At 42.0% G+C, this 27,586-nt stretch overlaps 1 protein-coding gene across 2 annotated transcripts; it reads right to left on the reverse strand.

Moving 5' to 3' along the window:
- Window positions 1-731: 731 nt before the first annotated feature.
- On the reverse strand, window positions 732-27,502 carry fig4a (FIG4 phosphoinositide 5-phosphatase a). 2 transcript variants are annotated; one of them, XM_086018979.1, is made up of 24 exons: window positions 27,276-27,502; window positions 27,090-27,181; window positions 26,315-26,413; window positions 24,934-25,057; window positions 22,563-22,719; window positions 22,428-22,478; window positions 21,822-21,985; window positions 21,612-21,740; window positions 20,838-20,938; window positions 19,936-20,098; window positions 17,878-17,975; window positions 13,956-14,089; window positions 13,030-13,146; window positions 12,091-12,136; window positions 11,659-11,807; window positions 11,112-11,278; window positions 8,829-8,967; window positions 7,620-7,678; window positions 7,289-7,436; window positions 7,138-7,221; window positions 6,240-6,438; window positions 3,838-3,923; window positions 2,674-2,751; window positions 732-1,131 (listed from the first exon to the last, which is right to left on the reverse strand). In XM_086018979.1, exons 2-24 carry the CDS (start codon window positions 27,150-27,152, stop codon window positions 954-956), a joined length of 2,733 nt encoding a protein of 910 aa, XP_085875105.1. In that variant the 5' UTR covers window positions 27,153-27,181; window positions 27,276-27,502; the 3' UTR covers window positions 732-953. The 2 variants fall into 2 exon arrangements, with proteins under 2 accessions (XP_085875105.1, XP_085875107.1); XM_086018981.1 differs by lacking the exon at window positions 27,276-27,502 and having other exon boundaries at window positions 24,849-25,057; window positions 27,090-27,140.
- Between the last annotated feature and the right edge of the window lie 84 nt (window positions 27,503-27,586).

Raw genomic sequence — 27,586 nt, forward strand, 5'->3', positions numbered from 1 at the left:
AACGTGACACGAAATGAAAAATACAGCAGTTACATTATTGACATTCATAACTTTTATAACATGAAATAAAAAATAAAAAAAAACACAGATGTGTGCATTATTTACATAATATAACAAAAGTAGGAAGCTCCAAAGATCTTTCATGGTAAATTTACACATGGTACACTAGGAACATGTCACTGAAATGTCATACAGCTGTGGAAAAAAAAACATGAGTAATCAAAACAGCAATTCAAGCGTAAAATGTCCTTCTTATTTTTGATGGGTTTTTGGAGTCAGGAAGCACACTATTGATTTTGAACCAGCGAGGACAGAAGACTGCAGTTATTAGACGTCAACATTCATTTTGGTTTTAAATGGGGACAAAACCGATTAATCGGCTGATATTGGCCATTTTAAAATCCATTGATTTTTAAAATGTATTTATTTTTACACATCAACACATTAGAAAGAAAATTGCAATTTAAAAAATGTTAAAGTTGAACAAATACTAAAGGAAAAAGTAAGGTAAAACAGTAAAATATTCTGCCTGTACTTAAATATATTGTTGATAAAAAAAAAAAACGTTCATTCATTATATATTCTTTTAATTAATCGACCCATTAATAGGTTATCGGAATCTTATTCTGTCAAAAATAGGAATCGGCATCGGCCACAAAAAAAAACAAAAAAAAAAAATCAATACTTCTCAGGTTCTGGCGACCAATGATGTTGCTCACAACTCCAAAGAGTTAGCATTTGTATTTTTTATTACATTTATTAAAAATGAAAGCACCTTAAAAGGCAGCTCTGGCAACTTAAAAAAATCTGAGATGGAGTTTTAAAATAATCCTAAAAAAAACAACAGCAGCAGCAGCAACATAATCCACACGAATGGTCATCCATACGAAGAAGTGTCGGTGGGGGGAGAAAAAAAAAAAAAAAAAGAATTATCTTGCTGTCCTGGGCGTGCTTCACATGGACCTGTTCTTGACGTACTCCCTGTACATCAACATGTCGTCGCGGCACAGGGGCCTCACTTGACCGCGGGCCGCCATCACGTGGCTCTCGAAGACGTGGCGGCTCTCGCCGTCCACCTGCGGCGGCGACGCGGCGTACACGCTGTCCTCGGCGAAGCGGGACACCGGCTCTCTTCGGGGAGACACACACGGCAGCATTAAAATGAAAAACAGTTCTTTTTTTTTTTTTTTCCAACTTAAGACCATGAATTTAAAATTCATTAAGGCCAAATGAATCTTGCTTCAATTTGAATGTATTTTCAAAACAAACATTTTAAGTTCAGTTGAATTTGAATTTAATTTAAACTCCCGGCAGGTTGGGATTTAAATTGCAACTTTCATTGAATTCTGATTCACGCGTGATCCATTTTTAACAATTCGGGGAAAAAAAAAAACTCTCGAGTCAAGAAGGATTTAAAAAAAAAAAAAAGCTTGTGAGCTGAGGCTCAATCAATGAGAAAATCCCTCAAACAAGCAAAGCGGTACATCCCCCTGCCCATTTGGCACTTCTTCCTCCTCTGCGGGCGCGCAGACGGAGGGGCGGGGGCCTCCACGAGTGACAACATGTTTTGGGTGCTATAAGAGAGTGTGTTGCGTAACACGCCCACCTGAGAGGGAGCGTGGGCACCGCGCACACACACACACAAAGCGGACGCATTTGGGGGGGAAACAGGTTGAAAGGGGGAAAGAAGGGAACACGTGGATCAACAAACATGACATTAAAAAAAAAAAAAAATGTGTATGTGGAATATTGAAACATTTTACATCATCTTAATTCATTCAATGCCAGCCATTTTCAAAGCACAGTTCCCTTTATTTCTTTACAAAAATAAAGTTAAGACAAGTTTGTTTGTAGCATTTTCTGTTCTTTAGCATGGGTTGGTTTTACTCTAAATCACGATTGGGGCAAAAAAGTGGAGAAGAAAGGCTTTGCGCAATAGGAAACGTGTCAAGCGCAACAGTGACTTGGATGCTAATTTGTGACACTTCAAACTGGAAACAAAAACAAGCCTGAGAAAATGCTTTGATGGCAAAATAATCAATGGACTCAGCATGGCTCCAGTTGAACGGCAGTGGCTTTTTCCGCTTTTTCCAACCTGCTCCGACGCGATCGGTTTATATCTTACATATAGCTACGCTCTTCGAGTGTGATATGTCCAAACTTGCCAATCCTTCAACGTGTGGACATTTCTCTCCCTCATAATCAATATAAGCCGAAATTCGCACCCTCACCTTCATCTTTGTTTCAACATCAAGGCAACATGTTACACGTATGTGATGTAAAACGCATTTTGTCATCGTGACTACAACAAAAATTGCTCGCACATTTCCAGGCCACGTGTCGTTTTTTTTTTGTTGGGGGGGGGGGGGGGGGCGAGTAAAACACGAGCGGTTTTGAGTCACTGGGTGAATCGCCAGGCCAAAACAGCAGGGACCAAAGTGGCTGACCCAAGACTTGCGGACGAAACGTCTCGCAGTCGGAGACGTCCTCGGACAGCACTTAGCGATGAGCGACCTCGCTCGGCTTGAATGGCGCTTTTTTTTTTCTCCCCCCTCTCGATATTTTGTGTAAAAGCTCAGCACCATAGCGAGACGGACCAGACACAGGCGCACATGTGCCGGGGTTTAATGCCCGGCCGCTTTTGTGTTTTCCCACGGCTCACGTTTTACTCACAAGCAGATGATATTTGCCAGGTGGAGGTGCTCGCTTTTCGCCGCTCGCCGCTGCTGGCTCTCGCCCAGGCGTGCAAACCTGTCAAAACACAAACACAAATCGATTCAAAAAAAAAAAAAAAAAGAAAAAAAAAAGGATCTTTGGACCAAAGGCGTCACGTCGTTTCTTCCAGATGACTTCCTCACATGCACACAAAATTTGCGAGAGCCCCTCTGGCTCCTGCTTGGCATTTTTTAATATTAATGTATTGATTAGCGGCGCTAACGTGTTTGGAAGCGGTCCAAACGGGACGCCCCGTAATGAATGCGCTTTAATTCTCATTAGGCGCCGCGGCAGCGGAGATCGGTGCCACATTTGTCACCGTAAAAACTTTGCAAAATACAGTCAGGTCCCATTTACCGCATGGGATACCGTTCCAGACGCCCGAGTGAGCCCACATAAAAAGTTCGGTCATAGTTTTCACATGATTATTAAAACATACTTTTCAAACACGGTACAAACAAGAAAATGTATTGCAAGTGTAAAATGTAGAGGAAATGCTGAATGTATTGTAGTGTCTGTGTACATGGATGTGCCTTCAAGAGGCGGGGCCTGGTAGGGTCGGGTGGGACGTCAGCGAGCCTGTGCAGGTTCATTAACAGAGTTTCTTGTTATTAGCGCCGCTGTCCGCAACCACGTTTGTCGATGATGATGCTTAAAAAAAAAAAAAAAAAAAAAAAAGGAATTCAAGAAGTCTTTTCAGGTGGAAAAGACATAAAAAAAGCATGGCGGGCAGATGCAGTCGAGGAAACACAAGCGAGCAGAGGGCCTGAACGTGTGTGTTCTTTTGTCACGTACAACGGCCGCGATCGTTTTGTGTATGAAGTGTCTCCGACGGTGCACTCGGCAAGGGAGCCTGCGGCGTCCGCTGCTTATTAGCAAGAACTCACAGTACCTTATGTTCTTGCTAACTAACGGCAGAAACTCTCAAGTCCAATGCAACACGCATGCATTTTAAATTCATTTTGTTCATAAGATATAGAGGGGGGGAAATGTAGCCAATTGTGTATATTTAATAATACTGTGAGGTTAAACTGTAAGATACTTTTCCTTTTTTTTTAAATTTTTTTTTTATTTGGAGAATCGTAAGACGATGAAGGAAAGGAGATTTCGCGTCCTACCTACCGGTTATAGATGAGCATGTCTTGCTCATCAGGGAACTCGGCCAGATTGAGTCCGTAGGGTTCCTTGAAGGCCTGCTGCTGGATCTCCTGGAAAAACGGGGGGCAGGGAAAACATCGGACAGACTAAGACAACATATAAGTTGTCCCACAGGAACATCTGCATCAGCAACACTGTTATCAACACAACAGAAGGAAGGGTCGGATGTTGATGAGGGTCCAACCGATGAATCGACCCATTGCAGATTATTTATTGATCTATTGATTTGTATAAATGAACGCATTTACCTCGCTTACTACGAGCAGTCGACTTATTTCACACTTGAGCGACAGTTTCGAATCTTAAAAGGTAAATGAATGTCAACGGCATTTTGGATTTTTTGTGTCCCGTGCGAAAACGGAACAGCCTTTTTCCTCCCAGTTAGGAACAACGCCTCGGTAAATGTCTGGAGACCGAGAGGTTAAGTTAGCCGTCGCCGGCGCTATTATTCTTCCAGACTGTTTTCCTGCCACGCCAGCGAGAAATGCTTCACGTAATGCCTTCAATTTTTACTATATTTGTATTGATCGGCGCTGCGAGGGGACGGGAGAGTGTTCTCGGAACCAGTCCAGCGAAGTACAGCTGTGAACACACGCGCGAGCGCACACAATCCCCAGAGCACACAGCGGCGCACACGCCTGCACATACAAGCTCATGTATGGCCGGCGGAATATGAACTGTGTAATTACAGGGCAAACACAGTAATGAGCTGACGGTTTAATATTTCAGCAGCATTATGTGCTTCACACCATTGTGGGGGGGGGGGGGGACATTAGAGCCATGTGAGCGCCGATGTGGGAAGGGAGAGCGGGCTGGGGGCGCGGCCGACACGTGAGGGCCCAAAACCAAATATTCATGAAAAAGACGAAGGGGTGGCGGGCGGGGGTTCCCATAAATGGAAGTAAGACAAAGTGAGTCGCGATAAAAAGTATTTGACTCCAGAAGCAAAAGATCAAAATGGTTCAAATTGCTCCATGGTTGATTTTAGAAGTAAAATAAAATAAAAAATAAAAAAAACAGTGTCAACCAGCTGCTGAGAGTATTTTGCAATCTAGAATATTTGAATAACATTTTGTGTGGGTCTGCTAAATAAACATGCCAACTAAAATTCTTTCAATGATTTTTATCCTCACCCGAAGTGGCACAAAAACGTCCGACTTCTGTGTCTTCCCAGACTTTGGCTCTTGAGGCTTTTTTGTGGGTCTGCTCCTAATAGTCATGCAACCCTAATTTCATTCTGGTTCCTTCAAGAGCATATTTTTTAAAATGCTCTTTCTTCTTTAAAATAGTCCTTCAAAAAAACGTGGCAGATTTGAGAGATTTTTGTGGGTCTCCTCATGACTGATACCCTGACCACATTTCATGTTGCTTTGGGGGCTGAACTTTTGATGATTTTTCTTTCAAGTAACCCAAAGTAGTCAATTAAAAAAAACAAGGCGGCTGTCTTATTTTCAGGCATGGTTCCTTCAGACCGGTGATGCCACCCAAATTTTATGTTGCTAAGTGAAACTGCCTTCGGGGACTGAATTTTCAGTATTTTCAGTATCTGACTTCTAATGAATGTCACACAACACTACGGATTAATATTTTTAACGTTTTTTTTCCCCCCCCAAAATGATCCTGAATTGGCATGGATTCTTGACTTTTTTTTGTAGGTCAAATCATAAACACGCCTACCAAATATAATGCTGTTCAGTGAACCTGGTCTTATTTTTCACGAGACAGCCCTTAAAACAGGAATTTGAAGCAAAACATTCCTTTTGTATGCGCAGGACCACACAACAACGTCTTCACTTGAACTCACGGTGGGCGACACTTGACACATTCTAAGCCGCGCGCAAGGCGACAGCCGAGTCACAGGTTGACAATTGAGTCTTTGGCTGCCGTTTCCAAAAACGTGAGCGGCACGCCGCGGGAAGGGATCATCGTTTCGAGGATTTCTCGGCGGGTTCCACTTCACCTACATGCGACAATCTGGGTCAGTATCGGACATGAAGCGAGTCGCGATCAAGTGGGCTGTGAAATGCACACTGCTCCAGTCATAAAAGCTTCTGAGAATCAAACAGGAAGTCAAAGGAACTCTTGACCCACAATATGCGCATAGATGCTCAACTACATTTGAATGTCGGCCTGTAGTGGTTTTTATCATTAAATTAGCTATCCATAACACTTCGGGAGCAGCCAGGACACGTCACCAGTTGTGTTAGCAGTAGCATCCATGCTAACGCCACGCTTCAGTGTTGGGCGCCTTTCAAAAAGTTTACAGAAAGTCAAATGAAGTTCACCTGCGAAGGTTAGTGGCTAAACTCCTTCACGTTCTGCGAGTTGTGAAACCTTTTCTTTGTGTGTGTGTGTGTGTCACACACCTCCGGCGCACGACTGTTCTCGGCGGAATCCGTCCAAAGTTTGACCGGGGTGGAGCGCTGCGAGACGGAGGCGTCGTCGTCGCGGTCCTCCTCGGAGTCGTCCTCCGAGGAGCTGGAAATGGCCTCCTCGCTGGGGGGAGGCGGCGCGCTGGCCGCCGTCTTCCTCTGGACCAGCGCCTCCTCCTTGCTGCTCTTGTTGCTACGGGAAACCACAAATATGCATTTTGTCACGTTTCAGGAGATTTTAATGTCACGAAAAGTGCACCCACCCCCCCCCGGAAAAAAAAAAGGTTCATATGTAAAACGTCAAGAGCGGCACTCAGTCAAAGTAATCAGCCGGTCGCGAGACTGAAAACGAATAGGCTGCCGTTTCATACTTGATTAACACTTGGGAGTCATTATTCAAGCAGCTTGTCTCGCAGCTTTTCAAAAGAGATTAGGAAGCGAGATCTATCCATCACGCCTAACAGTGAAGTACGATTTTTTGGGGGGTTTGGATGTCAGACAAAAAGAGCCCACTGGGCAGGCATGAATGCTCAACCACGACAGTTGAGTTCTTCATCTTTAGTTTGCTTACCTGTTTCAAGGTAAAACGCCGTTTGCCAAATTTTCACATTTTCCATCATCTTGGGGCATCTTGGTGCCAAGGAACTACGTCGAAGTGAGTTGAGGTGCTTCATTTAGACAAAAGTAGTGTTTTGCTGACACCCTGTGGCATCCATAGGCAACTATAAACCCTTTTAGGTGGCGGTGACATGACTGTATTTTGACTATTTACGGCAGTGCTCAGAACCAAGTCCACAGTGGTGGGGGAAAAAAACGGCACTAGTAAGACATTCAACTAGTGCACAGATTTGTCGTACTAGAGCTGCCCAAAAGTACGGATGCAGAGACTCACCCCAGCACAGATTTGGCCGTCTCCTCCGGTTTGCGGACGGTGAAGGGGCTGGGATCCACTCCCACCGTTTTGGGCATGAACTCCCTTTTTAGCAAGAGACAGGTTAGCATAGCAGCGTTAGCGCCACACACAGCACAAGATGGCGCGGCACCTGGCTGAGTTGGTCATGGCTTTGCAGAAGGTGTCGTCGAAGGAGGTGAGCTCGTAGGGCCTGAAGAACTCCGTGTAGAGGTCGATGCTCTCCTCGAAGCGGTTCACTCGCTTCACCGACAACTTCTTCATGGTCTCGTCACACGGCACTGCCAACCAGATGGAAAGACGCTTATCCAATAGTCATGATATCAAGCATTATTCCCGCTAAAATGACAACTGTCAATCTCGCAATTTTGCGACTTGAATTCTTGTGAAACGACTTTTGTTGTCCATTGAACACTCCCACGTATTCACGTGAAATAACCCCGCTAAGCACATACGGCCGTTACCTTCATCAAAGGCGATAGGGAGGTAGGACAAGACCCCCTGGGACCACCACAACGTGTAGCTGAGAAAGAAAGACAAAACACACCAATGCTGAAAGGTCAAGCGGCTCCTACTCTGGCGCGACAATGAGGCTAACCTACATAACGAAACCCGTCCTGGCTTGAACACCTACAGCACACACACAACTCCCTGGGCATCATTCATTTGATTCTGTGTGTGCGTGTGTTATGAATTCACATGCGCCCGTGTTAATTTCTGGGAATAAAAGCTGAGCCACCTCGGCCCATTGTGGACAAATGAAATGTCCAGTAGCGGGAAACTGGGTCTACTTTTGTGTAAGCACAAAGATAACTACGTGCAAACAAAACATTTTGGACCAAGCTCGAACAAACAAGCGCACAAAGAAAAAGAGAGAAAGGTCATCATGGAACTGGGACTTTGCCCTACTTATTATATTTGCAAAGAAAAAACATAGTAAAGGAAATAACGATGACAGTGTCGGCATAGTTTTTATTTATTCGAACTTGTCTAACGTGTAAAACACAACATTTTTACTTGCACAATTCACTTATCCGATAAAAAAGTTTGTCTTGTGGAACCTCGTCTTTTGGCATCCCTGCGTTCCGGAAGAAGAAATTTTTCCCATTTAAAAAAATCTGCTTGCTTATTGAAGCTCAAGAAGCCACCAGTGAAAATGTGGTAAAACCGTGTGTAATACTGCATACTTTTATTTCGAAGGTCTGGCTTTGGACAGGACATTAACTCTGATGTGTGTTGCCGAGGAGAGCGGGAGAGTTATTGCCTTGCGTTGTTCATAAAAGCTTGCATTACGCAATAAGCCTTGCTGTCAGTTGAACCCAATTTATGAAATACTTGAGATGAACGCGCACTGATTCCAGGAAATCAATGGCCCAGTCATGCTTTTTTCTTTTTGTTGTTGTTTTTGATGTGCAAAAACCGGGACAGAATTTTGCCCCCCAAAATTTGCTCAAAACAAAATTGTACCAAAATTAGAGGTTGACTTTATTATTTTTGGGCGGGGTGATATTACTGTGATTTCACTCGATAAAATAAATACATCATTTAAAAAGATAAGTATGAACAAATACTCAAATCTAATCAAGAAAAACAATAGATTCCAGATTCCCCCGATTTTCTCGTATGCTGACAATGAATTACACACTGTGGGTTAGCGTGGCTTTTTTTTGTACCTGCGTCTCTCCATGGGGAGGGCCATTGTGCTCTTCTGGTGCAGGTAGAAGTCGGTAGGCAGGTCCCACAGGTGCGGCCTGTTCTCTGCCGGCTGGTACACTTGGAGGAACAAGTTGATGGCGTCCTGTCTATCTGCATCTGGAAAGCACACCCGGTCCAGTTTTTGTCCTCTATTTTGTCCATCAGTCAGACTGTAACATGTCAGCCCTCGTAGCAGAGCCTTGACCAGGTCAGGCTGCTGGGGACTGAAACTAACTCGATGTAAAAAGGCGCTGATTTCTTTGAACTTTTATTTGCTTGTTTGCAAGCAAATACACAAATTGTACAGAGGTTGGCCATAAACTGTGATCTCATCATCTAAATGACAAACAATGGAGAAAACGCATTTCTAAAGGCCATGAAAAGTGAAAATAAAGATGGCTTCTAACTTTGACACACCATAACTGTTGTTAACAAGCCTGACAATTTTTAACATTCACTGCCAAAAACGTTTTTACACAAAAAGAGGGTCTGAAAATGTCTGGCAGTTATTGATAAAAAAAAATTGTATATGAAATGAGGCTTCAAAAAAAGAATGAAGAGAAATGTGAGAAAAGTCTAATTTGAAAATAACGACTATTGCCAGACTCAAGTCATCATTTATGAGAAGAAATTCCATGTCTGTGACTCAGAAACGTGGGTGAAGCTCAGCCTGATAAGCCATCAAAATGCAATCACGAGTAAATGTCTGAAAATGACAGCGCGTCGTTAAAAAAAGGGCACAACGCAAACCTTTCGCCCTTGACATTTGCGCTCTGAAAAGAAGTTCCATTACCTCCTGTGCCCCTGATCGCCATTTGCTTCAAAATGCAGCCCAAGACGAGAGGGAGGGGGGGAAAAAAACAAAACAAAAACGCAGAATGGTCGCGACTTCGGCGTGTCAAGTAGCACATCATCATCATCATCTCGGCTTCGGTGGCTTTTAGGAAGAGCTACTGAATCACTTGTACAGGTTTACGTCGACGCTACGTATCCGAGAAATGACAGCGCCATTCATGATTGAAGTGGAAGGTGTGGGCCGGGCACAGCTGAGACACTGCTTTCATGAAGCCGTCAAATGTGCCGGAGAATTTGCACTTAGCGTCGACCGGGTCATGTCAATATTACGCGTGCGGATGAGTTACTTCACTTTAACATGTGCATGATATGCCGTACAGGTATTGTAATGCTAATGTCATGTAATGCTCTCCAAGGAAAAATGCATGCGGTGGAGCAAGGATGTATTTTAAAAGGCATGGAAGAAGCCTTTTCTTTATGCCACGGCTAGGCAAGGCTCGGAATAGCTTTTTATTTTCAGGAGCAATTTTGCTAATAGATGACTTCATTTGAGGAGCAATTTAGTAATTTTGAAGAGCAATTTTTTTTTTTTTTTTTTGCAGCTTTGATTCAACAATGCTGCAGCTGTTGAATATTTAAGCATTCAAGTATCCTACTGAAAATTGTATAGAATAATCATGTGTTTGGATTAACTATATTTTTACTGAAGACATTTCACTTCAACAACCAGTTGTTTCCCTTTTTTCATATGATCAATTGTTTTATTTCTTAAATTCAATCCGTGCAGAGCAGCAGTGAGGGGCCATTTCAAACAAATAGACATTTAAACTTAAAATTAGCATGTCTTGTATCAAAAACATAAGGCATTAAGTAAATTTTTAAAAAAAGGAGTTGGCATTTTAGCATGCAACTTAATGCCTGTGCGTTTATGATCTTAGACCAGCTAACATGGCATAAAATTCCTTTATACATGTAGAAGTTTTGGAAGTGTGAAACGAAGACACAACAAGAGGGAACAGGTGGAATAGTAAACTATATTACAGGGTGATTCTGTAATGCTCTCATCGATGACCGTAAAATTATTGAGAAGATTCACTTGTTAGATGAAGGAATTTAAGGACTTTATCTAGCTCAGGAAATAGGACAATCTTTTCAAATTCACTTCTGAGTTGACTGAGTTGAAAAATTTGACTATTAAAAATCTCTGGTGGTAAATATTAGCAAGATAAGTTGTCAAATAATTGTGATAGATTTGTCCTAATTACATCACTCACCTTGTTTTATTTTAACAGTTTTACTTTTTTTCTTAACTCACCCATCTGTCCCATTTCAGACTGAAATGTGGTCCTTGAGCACAAAAGTTTGCCCGCCCCTGCTATAGGATGCCACGTATAATAAATATCCTGCTCAAAATACAAGTGCCGGCACAATGAAAACAGCATTAACGTCTGCCATGAAACACAAACCTGAGAAAGCGTTGCTGTAATAGCGCGACAGCGTCTGCATGATGTCTTTAGAGTGCTGCGTCCACGGCGCAATCTTCCGGTAGGTCTTGACCCGGTGTACCAGCTGCGAGCCGCCGTACTGCAGCGAAAGCGTGTCGCCGTGGTCCTCGTACAGCTCCTCAAACAACCTGAAAAGCACAAAAGGAGCACCTTTCTTTGCTTGGAGAAGCTCATTTCTGCTAACTATTGTGTGGACGGACAAAAACAAAGTTGAGTTGTTTGGAAGGAACACAAACTGCTATGTGAGGAGAACTAAGGCAAAGAGCAGCGTAGACATCATAACCTCACAAACGTGTGCTGCTTTTGGGGAAATTTGAACAGATTGGCTTATAGATGATGTGATGAAGGCTGCTGTGCAGATTTTCTGCTGCTAATTGCGGAGGCTTATGAACAGAAAAAGCCTGAATTAGCAAGGTCTTTGCAGACACATATTGACATACAGAACTGTACCAGCGGGGGCCATTTATTTGTTATTTCCAAAGATGCAGATGGACAGAACGAGCAATACCTCACACAGTCGGTGTCAAACTGCAGCTTGGGCCTGTCGATCATTCCCAGTGCGTAGAGTTGATAGGCAAGCGCACACTTGCCCACCATGAACTGGGCGGTGTTGGTTCGGTCCAGACAGTCCACACAGTTGGTCCTGAGCACGCCGGTCTGGACGGGAAAAAACACATTGGCAAGTTACGAGGTCTTACACTTGGGATTTTTTCAATCCACTTGAAAGGAAAATGCTGAGAAAAACGGTTAAGACATTTCAAGAAAGAAAAGAATAAAAACATAGTACTGCTAGACTTATATTTAATGTATGTGGTTATATAAATTGATAAAGCAAAACCATAAAAAAAAAAAACTTGTTTTGGCTGTAATAGCGAACGCTAGCAAGATCTATTCTGGCCTTTATGACCTTTTAGTGAAAGTGTTCGTGAAGCAAACTAACCTGCACTCGTCCACTGACTGAGATGCTTCCACCCAAGTCTCCCCATCTGTGGGGAAAAACAATGACGAGAAGTGAGGAGAGTGAATATTCATTATTTGGGAGCCCACTAATTGTTTATGAATAAACCATCACATGAAACAAACTGGGTCATATCAGGTTTGGGCAAAGTATACTGTACATAATTGCTATCACCCAAGAGGTGACAGATTTTTTTTTTTTTTTTAAAGCCTGACAATGAAAACATTCATTTGGCTCATGAAAATCAATTTTTTTTTTTTCATCGTTTAATTCGTTAATAATTAGCGAGAAGATTTAATGTAAAGACGAAATAATTGTACAACAATTTCAAAAGAACCTACTTGACATCTAAGGTGGCCCTTGAGCACAAACGTTGAAGCACCACTGGTACATATCGGAAAGCACATGCTTTCCCAGCGGTAAATAAAGTCAAACGGGGTCGCGCCAGATAAAGGACATGGCTGATGAATGTGGCGAAAGCACGCGCGGCCTTTGCGTTATGTAACCCGACGCAAGTGATTAACGTGCAGCCAAAGGCGGAGGCTCACGCACGCTACACGAGGGGCAATCTACTCAGCTCGTTACCGGGAACATTGACGGCGACGCAACCGGCACTGGACGTGATTTCCATTCAGTATTCAGAGTGGCGAGGGGAAAGAAAAAGTGTTGATGAATGCATTATTTGCAGTATGGAAGGATATAAGGACAAAAAGAAGAGGGAAAAAAAAAACATTTTGGAAGGCACACACTACTGAAAAACTGTCCATGTTGAAAACAATCAACAAGCTTATTTTACAATTTTTGGTGTAGTCTCTGGACTAAGAACTTGCAGTTAGCTGTTTAAGATTAACACATTAATACTACGTTTTTTTTTCCTTCTCCACTACAATAAAACTGAAATAACAATCATGAGAGTCTCACCTTTCATCTGGGTGGAGCCTGTGACAGTAGAAGTCTGAACGATTCACAAAAAAGCCGGTCCGCTTCACCACATTTTCGGCAATCATACTCAGACGGTCCAGAACGTTGCACAGCTTGCTGAGGAACAGACAGAAATATGCAAGATACATATCATGAAGAAAACATGTATTGTAATATATAGTGTAACTGTTTTTTTTCCCAATGAAAATAAGTTTACCACATGAAAAAAGGTGGCATTGATAAGGAATTTCAAGGTAAAATTCTTCATTTTAATGTCATTCATACCTAATGAGGAGCACCAATAACATTTGAAACGATCAATCCAAAAGCCAAGTATGCCGAGTTATGTGAGCCCAACAAAGTCTGCCTAGTAACAAGTGATCGAGCTGCTTTAGGTTTTTGGTGGGAAGTGATTTATGGGTTTTATGGGCTTTGTTGCAAACTCACCTTTATTCCTGACTCAAGTAAAAAATAATATTAAAAAAACAAAACAAACAGAAATTGAATACAAAATAAAAAATAACGTTAAAAAATATAGAAATGAAATGACCAAAATTCCTAAAACTATTAACTTAAAAATAAACAAAAATGACCAAAAAGTTACAAAAATATAAGCAAAAACAAAATAAAATAAAAATAAAAAAATAAATATAACCCTCATGAGAGCAGTTTGGATAACTGATAGATGGAAACAAATATAGAAATAACAAAAACATCATTAAAGCGAAACAAATATACGACATAAAAAAAGAAAAGATATCAAAACTAAAAATAGGAAAAAATAAAATACAAACTTAGAATAAAACAACATGTATAAATATAATGTAACAAAAAGTTTGGAAAATAAATATTAAATGAATGAACAATGAAAGATATTTTAAACCTAACAATTTAGTAAAAATATATTTTGTGGTGCTGCTTGCAACCTCTTGGTGTAGCGGGCCATGTCCCAGGCGATGTATTCGATCCCGTGCTGCTGCGGCAGGAACTGGTTGAGGTTGATCACGGCGGGGTACAGCTCCTCACTCAAAATCTTCTCGTGTTTCCTTTTCTCTCGTTTCTGCCACACAACAACAGGCACATGTGTGACTACAAGAAATATAGCCACCGAAGTGTACGCATTCATGTGCGCCTCCTATAGAATTGCCCTTGTGTCAAAAAGGCCCCTTGAGGATGCGAGTAAATGTGAATGGACAAGAGAGGCAGACGCATGCTCGCTGTGACTCATTCTGATCTCATGCCGGCTCCACGTGGAGAAGCCACCAGAGGATTAGACATTGGGTCTGCAGGAATAAGAAGGCTACTTGCTTAATAATTTACAGTCGGCATACACCTGTACCTTTTTTTTTGCCAATTGTTTTTAGCTTGAAGCAAACAACAAAAGAAGCACATGCTATTGTTTTTATCAGTGCAAAGGGCTCTCTTGCATGAAAATGACCGTTCCAGGTGGGCACAAAACTGCTGAACAAGAAACCAACATTACGTGCAAGAACACATTTTGAGTGTTTTTTTTTCCACACTCAAAATGTGCACATTATTGAGATACTCTATGTTTGTCTAATATGTCATTCCTAATCGGCAAAAAAAAGTATTAGGCCTACTCACGTTGTAGTATAGGGCAGTATAAGACCCAGTGTAAGCGGAACCAAGACATCTGCCATCTAGCAGTGAGTGGTGAAATTACAACTTAAAACTACTGTCGACCCCTGCATACTCGGCACCCGCGGATTCGCATATTCTGTATTTATCTATTTTTCTTTATGGAAAATGAATATGAATGTTTATCAAGGTATTTTGAAGAATTAACCCCGGCCCCCCAAAAAATTTAAAATTAATTCCATCCCTGGTGTAGAACATTAGCTTCAAAGTCACTGTTCTGCTTGACATTTTTCTTTACACAAAAAGCTTGTTTTCTCCGCTTTTTGCTCAGAAACCAACGTAGGTCGGACCTAGTGCTGAATACCAAAGACCGGAAAGTGGTAGAAACAAACTTTCTTTCTGATGGAAGAAGAGAGTCTAACCTTTCTTTAGTCAATTTTGCGGCTTCCATTTTCCCGATAATCAGTCAAAATGCTGTCAATCAGCTAACGCTACTATTTTTTTTATAGGCAATGACAAAACATTTGATCAAGATTCAAATCCTCTTGTTTTTTGTTTTTTTTTTAATATTCATGGCAACGCAGAAAGTGAAAATAAAAACCCTGTTCCTGAACCTTTGTCAGCTGTTTGCGTATGACTAATTATAGCACAGCATTGCATGTAGTCATCATAATACATGTCCTGCACAGACGCCACGGTAAGGCCTCACTTGCACATCTTATTCCCACACACGGTGTATGCCAATCATGTGTCATTTATCAGTCGACTGTCTTTACATGTTCTGTTCTCCTCGTACACCTCGTTGGGTGCACTCGTCCCAGCGATCATCCGGCATGATCGCAGGCTCGGCTGAATCACTGAGCAGGTCTCATCTCGCCACACGGCAGCGACTGGTTGAATGACACGCTTGCCTGTGTTATGCAGTCTGGCACGCACACGCACAGATAAGCAAAGACGGTGAAAAAGGAAGGAAAAAAAAAAAAAAAAAATCTAGAAGCAGATGAGAGGCAATTAAAGGTGCACATGTACTTGTCAAAGCGCACGTGCACGTTTGCTGAGGTCTAAATTGGCACGCAAACGCTACAAGGTCAATAATGCAGTCATATAGAGTGAAAGTTTTGGGACATGTGCGAATTTAATGAGAGAAACGAGCGGCCAATTGATCAATTCATTTGATTTAAATGTCAGGAGGCTATGCTAATTTCTGTTTTGTTGCTCCAAGTGCATCCCTGCTGATGCGCGCTGTTTCCACAGACAACGTGGCTGTGAACAGAGAGCTTAGCAACTGCTCATGTGTCGAAAAAAAAAACCTCTTTCAAAGGAGAAATAAGAAGCAAATGCCAAAAAGAGGAAAAAAAAAAAAGAAGAAAAAAAAAAGGCACAGTTGTTCTGGATGATGTCATTGTCATTTGCGGTAAGCAAGAGGATTCTTTTCAAATGTCATTTACAAGCCATCCTCTTTGCTGTGTAAGACACGACATTGCAGTTGCCGTTTGGCGCTGGTGAAAAAACGTGTTCAAGGGAAGAGACAAAATAATTTGACCATTAACTGCTCATTAAAGCAGCTGGTAAAGAAAAGGGATTCACATGCCGTGCCATGTGCACACTTCGCCTTCCTCGGAAGCCACCACAGGAGCATCTCGGAAACGACGCAACCGCATCGGGCGAGCCTCCACCAGATGGACTGTCATGATCTCACGGATAATTGCCTATTATTTCATCTGTCCGTCCATTGGGTGCAAGGCGTTGTGAACGGGTAGCGGGTCCACTACTATTAATGCCCAGAGTTATCCCAAAAAAAAAAAAAAAAAAAAAAAAAAAAACAAGATCACATGGCCGCAGCTTGTGTGGATCTGGGAAGCCTGTGATTGGTTCTCCCCGCGCGGTCACGGTTCCCCTCGCCAGAGACAACGTGAGCCTGAAAGCCAAGCCGGAGAGAGAGCGGCGCGCGCTCCCCATTGTGCGAGGCAATGCGGCGCAATACAAATGAGAGATTGCCGCGTGAGGCCAATGTGACAAAGAAAGCCCGCGGTGCATTTTCAGAGGCAATTTCAGATGGGATTTTAAATGAAGCTGCAGAAAAATACAGGTGTCTTCCATATGGGTCCTATCTGAACCGGGGACTTAACAGCAGCCAAATCGGCAACTGTCCCTGATTAGATCTTCACTGAGTCACCTGGCGTTTTGCGTAGTTCCGAGTACTGGTCGATGCAATCAATGCTGTCAAGCAAATCCTTTTTATGCCGGCGAGGAGAAGCGACCAGCCGCAGTTTCGAACGGGAGGTTCAGAAGGCTGGACCAAGTTTAAAGACGTTGAAGAAAAAGGTGGGGCGAAGTAATCGGGTTTTTTTTTTTTTTCATCCATCCTACCGAGCACTTGCATTATCAGGAGTCACTTTGTTTTATAGCAGTTTTTTTCGACAAAATTAGAAAATAAAAGCAATGACAAAAACCACACAGGCCAAGGGTGATGGATGCAAAACTTGAATTCGAACCGGCAGCCTCAGAACAGTGAGGCAAATGTTTCAACCACTCGTCCACCGTGCCAACCTTAGATGATATAATAACGTAAACAATGAAATAGAAAACGATCCAATTGATTACAAAGAACATTTGGGGAGAATGAACGATTTTTGTCGTTATTAAAATTAAAAACTTAACTAAAATAACTGCAAGCTATCATCATGAAACTAAAATATTTGAATATTTCAGTGAATCTATGACATAATTAGTGTGGTTTCATTTTTTGAAATAAATTATATTTTCCAAAGAGTTATGAACTTCAATTGGGCCCTTGAAACGGGGCATAGGTATCTTTTTTTTTCCAACTGGGTGTACAGGTTATTATGGGTGACAAAAATGTTTTTTTCCCATCTTTCAACATCACAAACATTTCAACAGGGGTGTGTAGACTTTTTATATCCATTGTATGCTTGAGCCTGGGTGCATGATTCTGACCCACCGTGGTCAAACTTGTACCCAATTTATGTATATGAAGCCTTTTGAAGGCAAACAATCATAATAGGCCCACACGGTACACAACATGCGTCGTTTTATTCATGGCAGAATGATATCCGCAGCTGTAAACTACATCCAGGTTCTCACAAAAGTGGCCCTCTCAAAGGTTTCATGGAATTCACATTCAAAATGTCAGCTATGGAAAGGGGCAGAGAAAACAGTGGTGGCCTAATACTTTTTTTTGTTTGCTTGTTTTTTGCAGGGTGTGCTTATTATTAGAGCGTAGCCTACCTTGACCAAGTTAAGGATGATAATGGGCGATCCAAATCGCTGAAGCATCTGGTCGAAATGAAGGCCGGCGACGTGCGCATACGGGTCTGCTTGGTCCACTGCCAGAGAAATTCAAGAGAGAAAAATGAACAATATTTGTTCTTTAAAACCCGCTAAGCTATAACTCAGTTGTGCCTCTGGGAAAGTTTGAAAAATGGAGCCCGTGACATCTGTTTTAGCGATTGATATGAAATGCGGTGGATATGTCTATCATAAGAGGACACACACATTAAAAAAAAATAAAATAATGAGTCAAAGACCCCTGCCAGGAACTCAACAAGAAGTCGCCCGTTTTTATTTAAAGCAGCCATTTGGGGTGAATTCCAAGGCTTGTATGACCTTTGACAAACTCATCCATCAATTTTCTAAAGGGCTAGTCCTCATTACCTGCACGCAAACTAGTACAGAAGTCAAGGTAAAATGTAAAATATGCAGCGCTTTTATTTTGAAAGTTGTGCTGTTCTTTTATGTGCATACGAGTGGACGTTGATGGTGCGAGGTAGCGAGCAAAAGTACGAATTGTGTCTGCGCTGTTGGCAACTTTTTGATGTTTTTGCTACATTTGGCAACTACTTATATATATATATATATATATATATTTTTTTTTTTTTAATTTCAACATTACAGCATCCAGGACACAACAAAGCCTGTTTACTAAACAAACGCAAAATGCGGATTTTGCATTTACTCCCACCAGCTCAGCTCCGAAACGGCGACGTTATTTTTAGGTCGTTAAGGATATTGTAATTCCACTTGTCGCTTGTGTTCCCGGTGTGTCATTAAGAGAAACCTAATGATGGTGTTTTTATTTCACTCTCGGCTGCGAGGTGCATTTCCAATTAAGTTTGCCTGCCTCACGGCCGGGACGAAGGCATCACAACAAGTTATAAATAACCTCCTTATATAACAAAGTGTCTGTGAAGTTGTTGGCGAGAGGCGCGATGAGGGTCACGCCGTATCAGATCGACGCGTCTGTTTCAAACGTCACTGACCCAGATTGTGTCAAGAGCCGCCATTTCCTATCATTTGACCCATATAATATTCCCCATTTATTGAAGACAATCGGATCATCTGCCCTTTGTTTTGTCTGCTCGACGGAGCGCCAAGGCAGCAGTATGCAACCGGGACATGACAATGACAGATAAAAAGGCAACAAAAGCAGTTGAGACACAATATTAGCATTGACGCAATTCTTTCTCATGATGGATGTTCTCTTGTGACGCTCGCAAATGTTTGCCGGGCTGTGGACAGTGATGCCTCGGTTTGGGAAACAAGACTGGCATTGCTAGATTATATAAACCTCCAAATTCATTTACAAATGACTTTAGAGTGAGTTCGATTCCCAAATTGTATAGGAGATCTTTAGCGCTGTTTGAATTTGGAGGTTGCACAGTTGACATTGCATAAGAACTACTTCATAATAGAAGGCAACTGAATTGACGCTGACATTTGTAGGCCAGGAAAGGACAAAGCGCACATGGTCACATTGAAAAAAGCCATGTCAGGCAGCAAAGTCAGCTCGGGATGATGAGGTAAGTCAAATTTTTTTTTTTTTTTTTTTTTTTTTTTCAGTGAGGCGCTTTTGCACAGAAGTCACCTCAGGATGACTGCGGCCGTGCTTTTTGTGTCACAACGGATACAAAACGAGGATGTCCTGCCAAGCGGCTTGCCGTCGAGCAGAACGGCCCCGGGCAAAGACAATTCTCTCGCTTGGATATATTTCCTATCAAGATGGTTGCTTGCCGACCAGGCATTACTTCCATGATGTTTCCATAACAAAAGGTTTCTGACATTCTTCCATCAAATGGAAGTGGAAATGTTTTCAGAGAACCCCACTGCACATTACCAAACCCACCGTATCTTGTAAACCTGTCACACAACCAACCGTTCTTATTTTGATATTTTATGCTTCAGCTCTTGTATTGGACCTCATGAGGCCCAATAGTGTACCTAATGATTTGTCCAGTTTCTGTTGTCAATATTCAACCTTTAAAACAATGCAAAGAGACAAATTCTTACATCGTATCGGGGGCTTGGGCATCATGGTGGAAATGTCTTGGGACCAGTAGAGCGGGACTGAGCCTCGGGTTTGCACATATGAGGAGTAACTTCCCACCGCGAACGACATGACGGAGGCGTCGTGGACGATCTGCTCCGTCTCCACCTCATTTGCCACGTCCCCCTGCGTGAGCACAACACACAAAGAGCTCTCAGTCGGCCGCCGTCACCAAATCCTCATTGTTAGACCGCAACATCTATTCGCTCATTCGCTCGTTCGCAAAGTCCTCAGCTGACTTTGGGTGAGAGGCTGTTTATAACCTGGACTGATATTTTGCATCGTCAATGAAGCTAACTGGCATTCTGCCCGCACTGTAACTTAACTTTCCGTGCTAAAAAGAAAGTGCACTCAAACGTGTCACATGACACGAACAGGATCACTAATAAGCCCTGGAAAAAGAGGAAGGTGAAAATAGAAGATTCTGCGAAAAGTAAACAAGTGTCACTACCTTAAAAAGGCCACACAATGTGATGGAAAAGCCTCAGAAAAAGCACTAAACAGGATTAATGATTCCACTGCTGCTTCCATGGTCAACACCATGTGACATTTTTTTTTAACCCGGTTAGACACTGACAAAGTGAAACATTTGGGGAGGAAAAAAACACAGTTGACACATTGTTAGATTTCAAGAAAAATAAGTGAACAACCATAAGCAAACTAATGTGTTTGGAATTGAAAAGAAGACAACACAAAAGCAGCTGCTCCTCCTCCCACACACGGAGACACTCATGCATACTCAAGGAAGAGCCCACAAATCAAATTAATCCCCCCTGCCATCAACAACATGAGTCATTCCAATCAAGATGCTGGACCTGAGGCCTGTGCCTATTTTTCCTTGGTTACCCCCGCAACCGGTTTCTACCTCGCAGTTGGCTCCTCTTTTCAGGAAGCGGGTGCCGGCAAATTTGCTGGAGCGCCTTGCGATGAGGCTGATGTGCACCGGGCGGCCATAGATTAAAAGCTCTGCGATGGGATGGGTCAAGGAGGCAAAATTGGAAAGCGGCTGACAGATGTCAGTCATTTATGGACTTACATGTAGAAAGGGGGCAAATATCACATGGTGTAATGTCAAAGAGTTGATGGGTGGACCAACATCTGGTAAGATTGAGATAACTAGCAAGCTATCTAGATATCTAGACTATGCTATATCACTATATAGCATACCAGCTATCAAGCAAGCATACGAGCCATCTAACTAGCATACGAGCTAGCCTCCTACCTAGCTAGACAGCTAGCAAGCTATCTAGATAGGAGGGTAGCTATCTAGATAGGAACCTAGCTATCTAGATAGGAGGCTAGCTAGCTAGATAGGAGGCTAGCTAGTATGCTAGTTAGATGGCTCGTATGCTTGCTTGATAGCTGGTATGCTATATAGCAAGATAGCTAGCATGCTATATAGCTAGATAGATAATAATAGAAGAGTAGCAGACTGAAGAGTAGCAGACCTCTGCCAAGGCCAAACAATCAGGAACATGTCAGTCGGTCTATCTCTCTTCACTGACAAGTTACAACCTGGCTAGTGATACTGTCCCACCCCAGTCCTGTAGATGGCAGTAATGCGCCCAACTAAGTGGGTTCCACAAATAAACAACATTCTCTCCTGGATCTGGTGGACACCTCGAAGCTCAAAGGATACTGGACTGGCCACAAAAGCCATGGATTATATACAAGAGCCAGTCGGGATGTATGATGTCCTTGACACGCTCCAGCAAGTTTGCGTTCCACACGTACTTGTAGTACGGCTCAGCGCGCACGCCATAAACCACTGTGGCAGAGGACAGGGACACAAATTGATGTTAATAAAACACAAACAGAGCGTGCGGTGGGGCTTCTGTGTCCTCTTTACCTTGAGTGGGCAACCCCTCGTCTTCAAATATGTCGAAGCTGTCCTGTTTGTTGCGCGCGTTTGCTTCGTCCTCGGCGGTGGAGGCCGCCGAGGACCACAGCTCATAAGGCCTCTGCAGCAGCGTCAGGTTGTGCTGCAGTGAGTGGCTGAGGTCGTAGCTGTAGCTGTGGGGTCATCAGAATCAATAGGAACATTCAAAAAAGTAAAACCCCTTGAAGAGTGGACAACTAATTAAGCTATAAAGGCTATTTCACGATCATGTTTGTGTCTTTGGTACACCAGAAATGTTTGTGGGTCAATGTGATCTACTGCAAGAAAAAAAAAATTACAAATATTATAATCTGACCATGTTTTTAAAACTCTAAAATGGGTCGATTTGACTCGCAACATAACAGAACAAAATAGTCCATTTTAAATGCAGACACGCATTTAGACAGCTATTTTTTCTGGAGATTTACATTTCAAAACAGGTCAATTTGTCCTCAAACATAATAAAAAATTACATTTTAGATGCAGGCAGCTATTGTTTCTTGAGATTTGAACTCAAAACTTTTGAGCCAATCTTATCAGCAACATACAAATGTGAAACAACAACAAAAAATGTACCTGAAGTAAAAGTTACTGGATAAGTCCATGTTTTGAAAGATTCGGACATATCTGGGGAAGAGTTGAAAGATCCATCAAGTACAAATGGAATACATAACATCACCTGGTCTTTAAGAGCAAGCCAAATGCTCATACCTGGCCTCGTCGGGGTGCGCCACCCGCACCGAGTCATTAGGAATATAGATCATAGTTGTGTCCTCGATTTTGTAAATGGAGTGGCCCCCGATGTCGGCCATTTTCCTGCGCTTGGTGATCAACACCATGTAGTAGCCCTCCAGGAAGCGTACAAAGCCTGTCAAAGAACAGCCAAGCAAAATTGTTTGTGCAAATCAAGACACTTTGGCAAAATGCATCGTACTGAAAAAAAAGCTGGGTGTAAAGAACAAGCGTGGCAGCCCAAAATGGGGGGATGTCATTTGAGAGATGCACTGACTTTTTGTCAAAGAGCAGCTTGAGACATAGAAAGTCACGGGGGCAAAGACAGTCGGGGGAGAACATCATGTATTTTCACAAATGTCAGAGAGTCTGTCTGTGAGAACGGGTCACAGAGGACACAAGTGCATGAACAGTATACAACATGACAAGGAGCTGAACTTGTTTCGTCTCTACCGTCGACAGCCAAGCACTGTGCCGCAATCAGGCTTTTTCACAAAAATGATTTATTTACTACAACTATATATCTTTATCTATCAATGCCAGCAACATATGGCGGCATGTTCAATTAAAACAGGCCACGTTTCACAAAGTACATGTGTGAGGAAATTGAGACGAGACTGTCATTACTGTAGCATGCTGTATACACTTTTTGTGACATTTTTGTTTGGTGGCACGCTGTGAGATTTTCTTGTATCTAAAAGGTTGGGGAAATATGTAAATTCATGTTTATTAAAATACAAGCTAGATTTGAGCCTATGAACTTTCTCAGGGCACTGAATCCATCGCAACTGAACTGCTCTGGTCGTCTTAGAAGACCAAAATGGGAATATCTACAAGCAGAGTTCAGGAAGTAAGGAAAAAGGTTCATAAACAAGAATATATAAGACTAAAAATGGTAAACAGTTCAGATAATGCATGACAGTTGACATTTCGCAACCTTGATGCAAAGACATTTTATTTGGAATGGTCATGACCTCTTTTGTTTTTTCAGATTAGCTATGAGTCAACTCATTGGAGATTCTGAAACGTTGCTTGAATGTGAGCAGATGTTTGACCAAATAAAAATTGCACTCTTCTTCATCCTGTTAAATTTCAAGAAAATAGCTTCAATGTACAAATCACCGGATGATGAACCTCACTGCGACAAAGCACTCCAAACAGATTGCCCAGCAACATCGACGCAGGAATCCTCATAAATCGTCACGATTGTAACAAGTCATGCGTGTCTTCCGCTAAATGTATACACAAGCGTCCACGGAATGTAGGTCACGATGAGAAAGTGCTACCAGATCAGGGGATGACATTCACATAGTCAGTCACACCAATTATCTCCTGTATTGGAAATGACATTTCTAGAAAGACTGTAAATGTAGGTGAGACGTCACTCAAATTCTGAAGCGGCACTCTCATGAGGGGGCAGACGTATATTACGTGCTCGTGACCTGATTTCCGCAACTTCAAAAAAAATGGCAAGGCAAACAAGGTATTCTGAGGAATATTGCGTTTGTGGAATAAGTGTTAATCCACTCGTTTTTAGCCATCTCTGGGGGCGGCCATTTTGTCTTCTGTTGACTGAAAATGACCTCACAACTGCTCACAGTGACCAATCACGGCTCAGATTCAGAAAACAGGTCAGCCGTGGTTGGTCGTTGTGAGCAGTCGTGATGTCATTTTCAGCATACTTTCATATTTTTCATATTTCAACATATTTTGAAAAAAATATGTTTGGGCTGACTTCCGCTTTAAGGCAAAAAATAATAGTAATAATCTGACATTGAGTAAATCGTCTTCGGCAGTAGTTGATGATCACAATTTTTGTCATTGTGTGAAATTAAATTTTAAGTTTTATTTTATTTTTTAATTTATCTCAAAAGGACACGAGGTATCGGTAAGTACTGGTATCGGTCTGAAAAAAAAGTGGCATCGAGCATCCCTATTGCTTACTAATAACGCTAAAGAACAGCTTTAACCCAATTTTAAATTGTGCACCGCCTTCAACAAAGAAAAAACAAACATATTGTGATCTTTCTTTTGGGCTGACTGCCATTAGAAATTGTAAGCAAAACACACAAAGAAGCTGCTTGTGCGAACATTACAGATGGTGATTATGTGAAAGCTGAAAAATAGAGATGGCACCATATTGTGGTGAATGGCATTCAACTGCCAGGTGGGCCATTTATTGTGCTTTGCCACTTCCTGCGAGTCATTTGCAAAAGCAGGCCAGGACCTGCAGCTGTACAACTCCAGCATTGAGGCGTCAAGCACCTGTTGCCGTCTGCGTGGTCCACAATGGTTGTTGACGGTGATGTTGCGCAAGAGCGTGACCAGAGAGTGGATGGAGCACACGTACCCACGAGGCCAACGGCTGACACGGCCCTGGACAGGCCTGACGGACCCTTTTGGGCGATCTTTGTGCGGTTTCCCAAGTCCAGCCGACTGAGCAACTCACGCACTTCTTGCTGGTTGTACACATGCTGCAACACAAAACAGCAAATTGGAATAAACGTAAATGTAGCGAAGTTGGGGTGGGAGGGGGGGTATAGTTTGACTTGACAGTCAGACTGTAGACTGGCGCTCCAGGCTGGTGTGGCCACTTTACGTGACAACCCAATGGGATATATTGCAGCACCTGGAAGCTTTAAGCAGATACTGTATATATTTTGTGGCGCTAACATCCGTGGGCATAAGAAAGACACTTGATGAAGTAGCATCCATTTTTTTCAGGTCGTACAAGTGGCATTTGATTGACAGTTGAAAGGGGCGTGGTTTCAATGCATTCAAAGGGCACACTCCCAGCCTCATTTTATATACCTGATGTTTCTTTTTTTTTTTTTTAAATCATTCAAATTTGGCAGGGTTGTTACCCACATGCCTGTCTGTGGTGTATCAAATTTATATGTCATTTTCCCTTCCAGGGACTTCATTCTCTCTATATAACTCTGTCAGCAACATTAAGGATACCATATCCAATGAAAACTAAAATAAAGAAAGAAAGAAAGCATATAATTAGAATAAAAAAATTATAAATATTAAAAAATAGGGACAGTATTTGTGGGATTATGATTTCAAAGTTATTGTGTGAATCAAATGAATATTTGTCACTTTCCACAGCATGTACTGTTCGACGTTTTTTGCTTTTTTACATCCATCAATTTTCTGTTCTGCCAATATTAACAAACAAAATAATATTTGAAATTTGCTTTTCATGAAGAAAACAGGAATTATCAGTACACTAATTGAATGATTCATATTTTATTACTAAAATCAAGTAGCCCATTATTGAATTAACTTCAAAACTTTCACCAAAGAACCGTAATTTCACATAGACGAGATCTGCTGTGTTAATTTAATAATGATAATAGTAGTAATAATAATAATAATAATTTAAAAAATGATGTTCTGAAGCATCAACAGACTGTCAATGACACTATGCTACCATACGCACAATAATATTGGCGAAAATGGCAGCACGGTGCGATGGATGCTTACTGGAAGATGCTTCATAACAGCAATTATCACCATCATCATAGTCATAATAATGGCCCTTCATTATTATGAACAAATCAATTCCCAGCACCTCATAAATGGGTGAGGTGGGCTCACAAGTCATCAGCCACGCTGTCACAAATACATGACACTGGGGAGGAGTATTGCGCAATATACCCCCCAGGCAACCTGACTGTATTACAAACAAACTGTATTACATTAGCACTGCACTAATGCTAGCTCACCTTATCGTCAATGATGACCAGGTCCTTCGGTTCTGTGCGGTCAATCTTCAGCACTCTGTGTTTGGTCTGAGCCTGATTGCTCCCCACCAAAAAATACCTCTGCAAAGGAGAGGGGAAAAAAAACAACTGTGTTCACTCATGTCACCAAATGTTTCAAACTTAAGACTGTGATGATAAACAACCTTCTTGTGGGGGATTGCTGTACGTGCGACTCTATCATAAAATTGGACTGGTACAAATAAAGGTCACAATCCTCATTAATAGACACCTGTAAGTTGGGTAAAGTTGTCTTCACCACACACACACGTCAGGAAAAGCAACACAAACATCTTATTCAGCAGACGTGGCATCTGTAAAGCGGACATTCGCAGTGCAAACTAAAATGAATGGTTTACTTCCACTGTGTCCATCAAAGTTGACTTAGTGGAAGTTAGACATTCAACTGAGCAAAGCATCCAACACAAGCCTTTGCTGCCATCTAATGTCCACGACCAGGTAAGCCTCCAGTTGCCCTCCAGCCATCTCCGGTACAGTGTTTACTTTCTCTAAGATGTTATCGTTTGCTCTGCTCAAAGTTTATACAGCTTCACTTGCTCCACGTTTATGACTTAAAACTGAAGTAATACATTCACATTTGCAAATTTCCCCATTGGGACTAATGACTTGGTTATTTTATCATATTTTAGTTCACAGATGAAGTCATTCTTTGCATATGCGGGTTATGTGATATTAGTGGACTTGAAGTGATCAATTTTGAAGTGTATGTGGGACTTACGGCTCTCGTCTCGTATAGAACCATTCTCTGGAGCCCACTGATGACAGCTGCAGACTGAGGCATGTTTTCTCAGATTGTTTGATCCAGAAGAACTACAAAAGGACGATGGACAAAATAAATGTAATTAAATGGCTTCCTGTCCTGAAGCTGGAAATTGAAATGCCTTAATATTACTAATTGACTCACCGTTAAAATGAGCGGAGCGACGAGCAGCGACAGCCACTTTAACAGACGGCGCGAATATACATTTGCCCGTAGATAGCCGATGTAAATGCTTAAAATATTCAAATAAAACGCGTTAAGAAGTCATTCTAATGCGTCAGTGTATTTGGTTAGCTACTGCAGGCACGAGACGTGAATTTGTTTTAGTCAGGTGATTGTCATGAACGCGGAAGACGTCACTACGGCGCCCGGCGAAGCCCAAAAGAACAGTTTCGCTTTCGTAAACTTATTAATTATACCGTATTGTATACGTATTGAAATAAACACTTTCATAG

This window comes from Filicampus tigris, chromosome 20 (assembly GCF_054856515.1).
Source record: "Filicampus tigris isolate MCC_2025a chromosome 20, RoL_Ftig_1.0, whole genome shotgun sequence".
NCBI lineage: Eukaryota > Metazoa > Chordata > Actinopteri > Syngnathiformes > Syngnathidae > Filicampus > Filicampus tigris.

Excerpts from the sequence above, each read along its gene's own strand:
- fig4a (XM_086018979.1), bottom strand. The coding sequence starts at position 27,152 with ATGCCTCAGTCTGCAGCTGTCATCAGTGGGCTCCAGAGAATGGTTCTA. Across the intron at positions 26,414-27,089 it reads TTCTATACGAGACGAGAGCC|AGGTATTTTTTGGTGGGGAG; the intron begins GTAAGTCCCACA and ends TCTCCTTTGCAG. Across the intron at positions 20,939-21,611 it reads TGGCTTTTGTGGCCAGTCCA|AGCTTTTAATCTATGGCCGC; the intron begins GTATCCTTTGAG and ends ATCCCATCGCAG.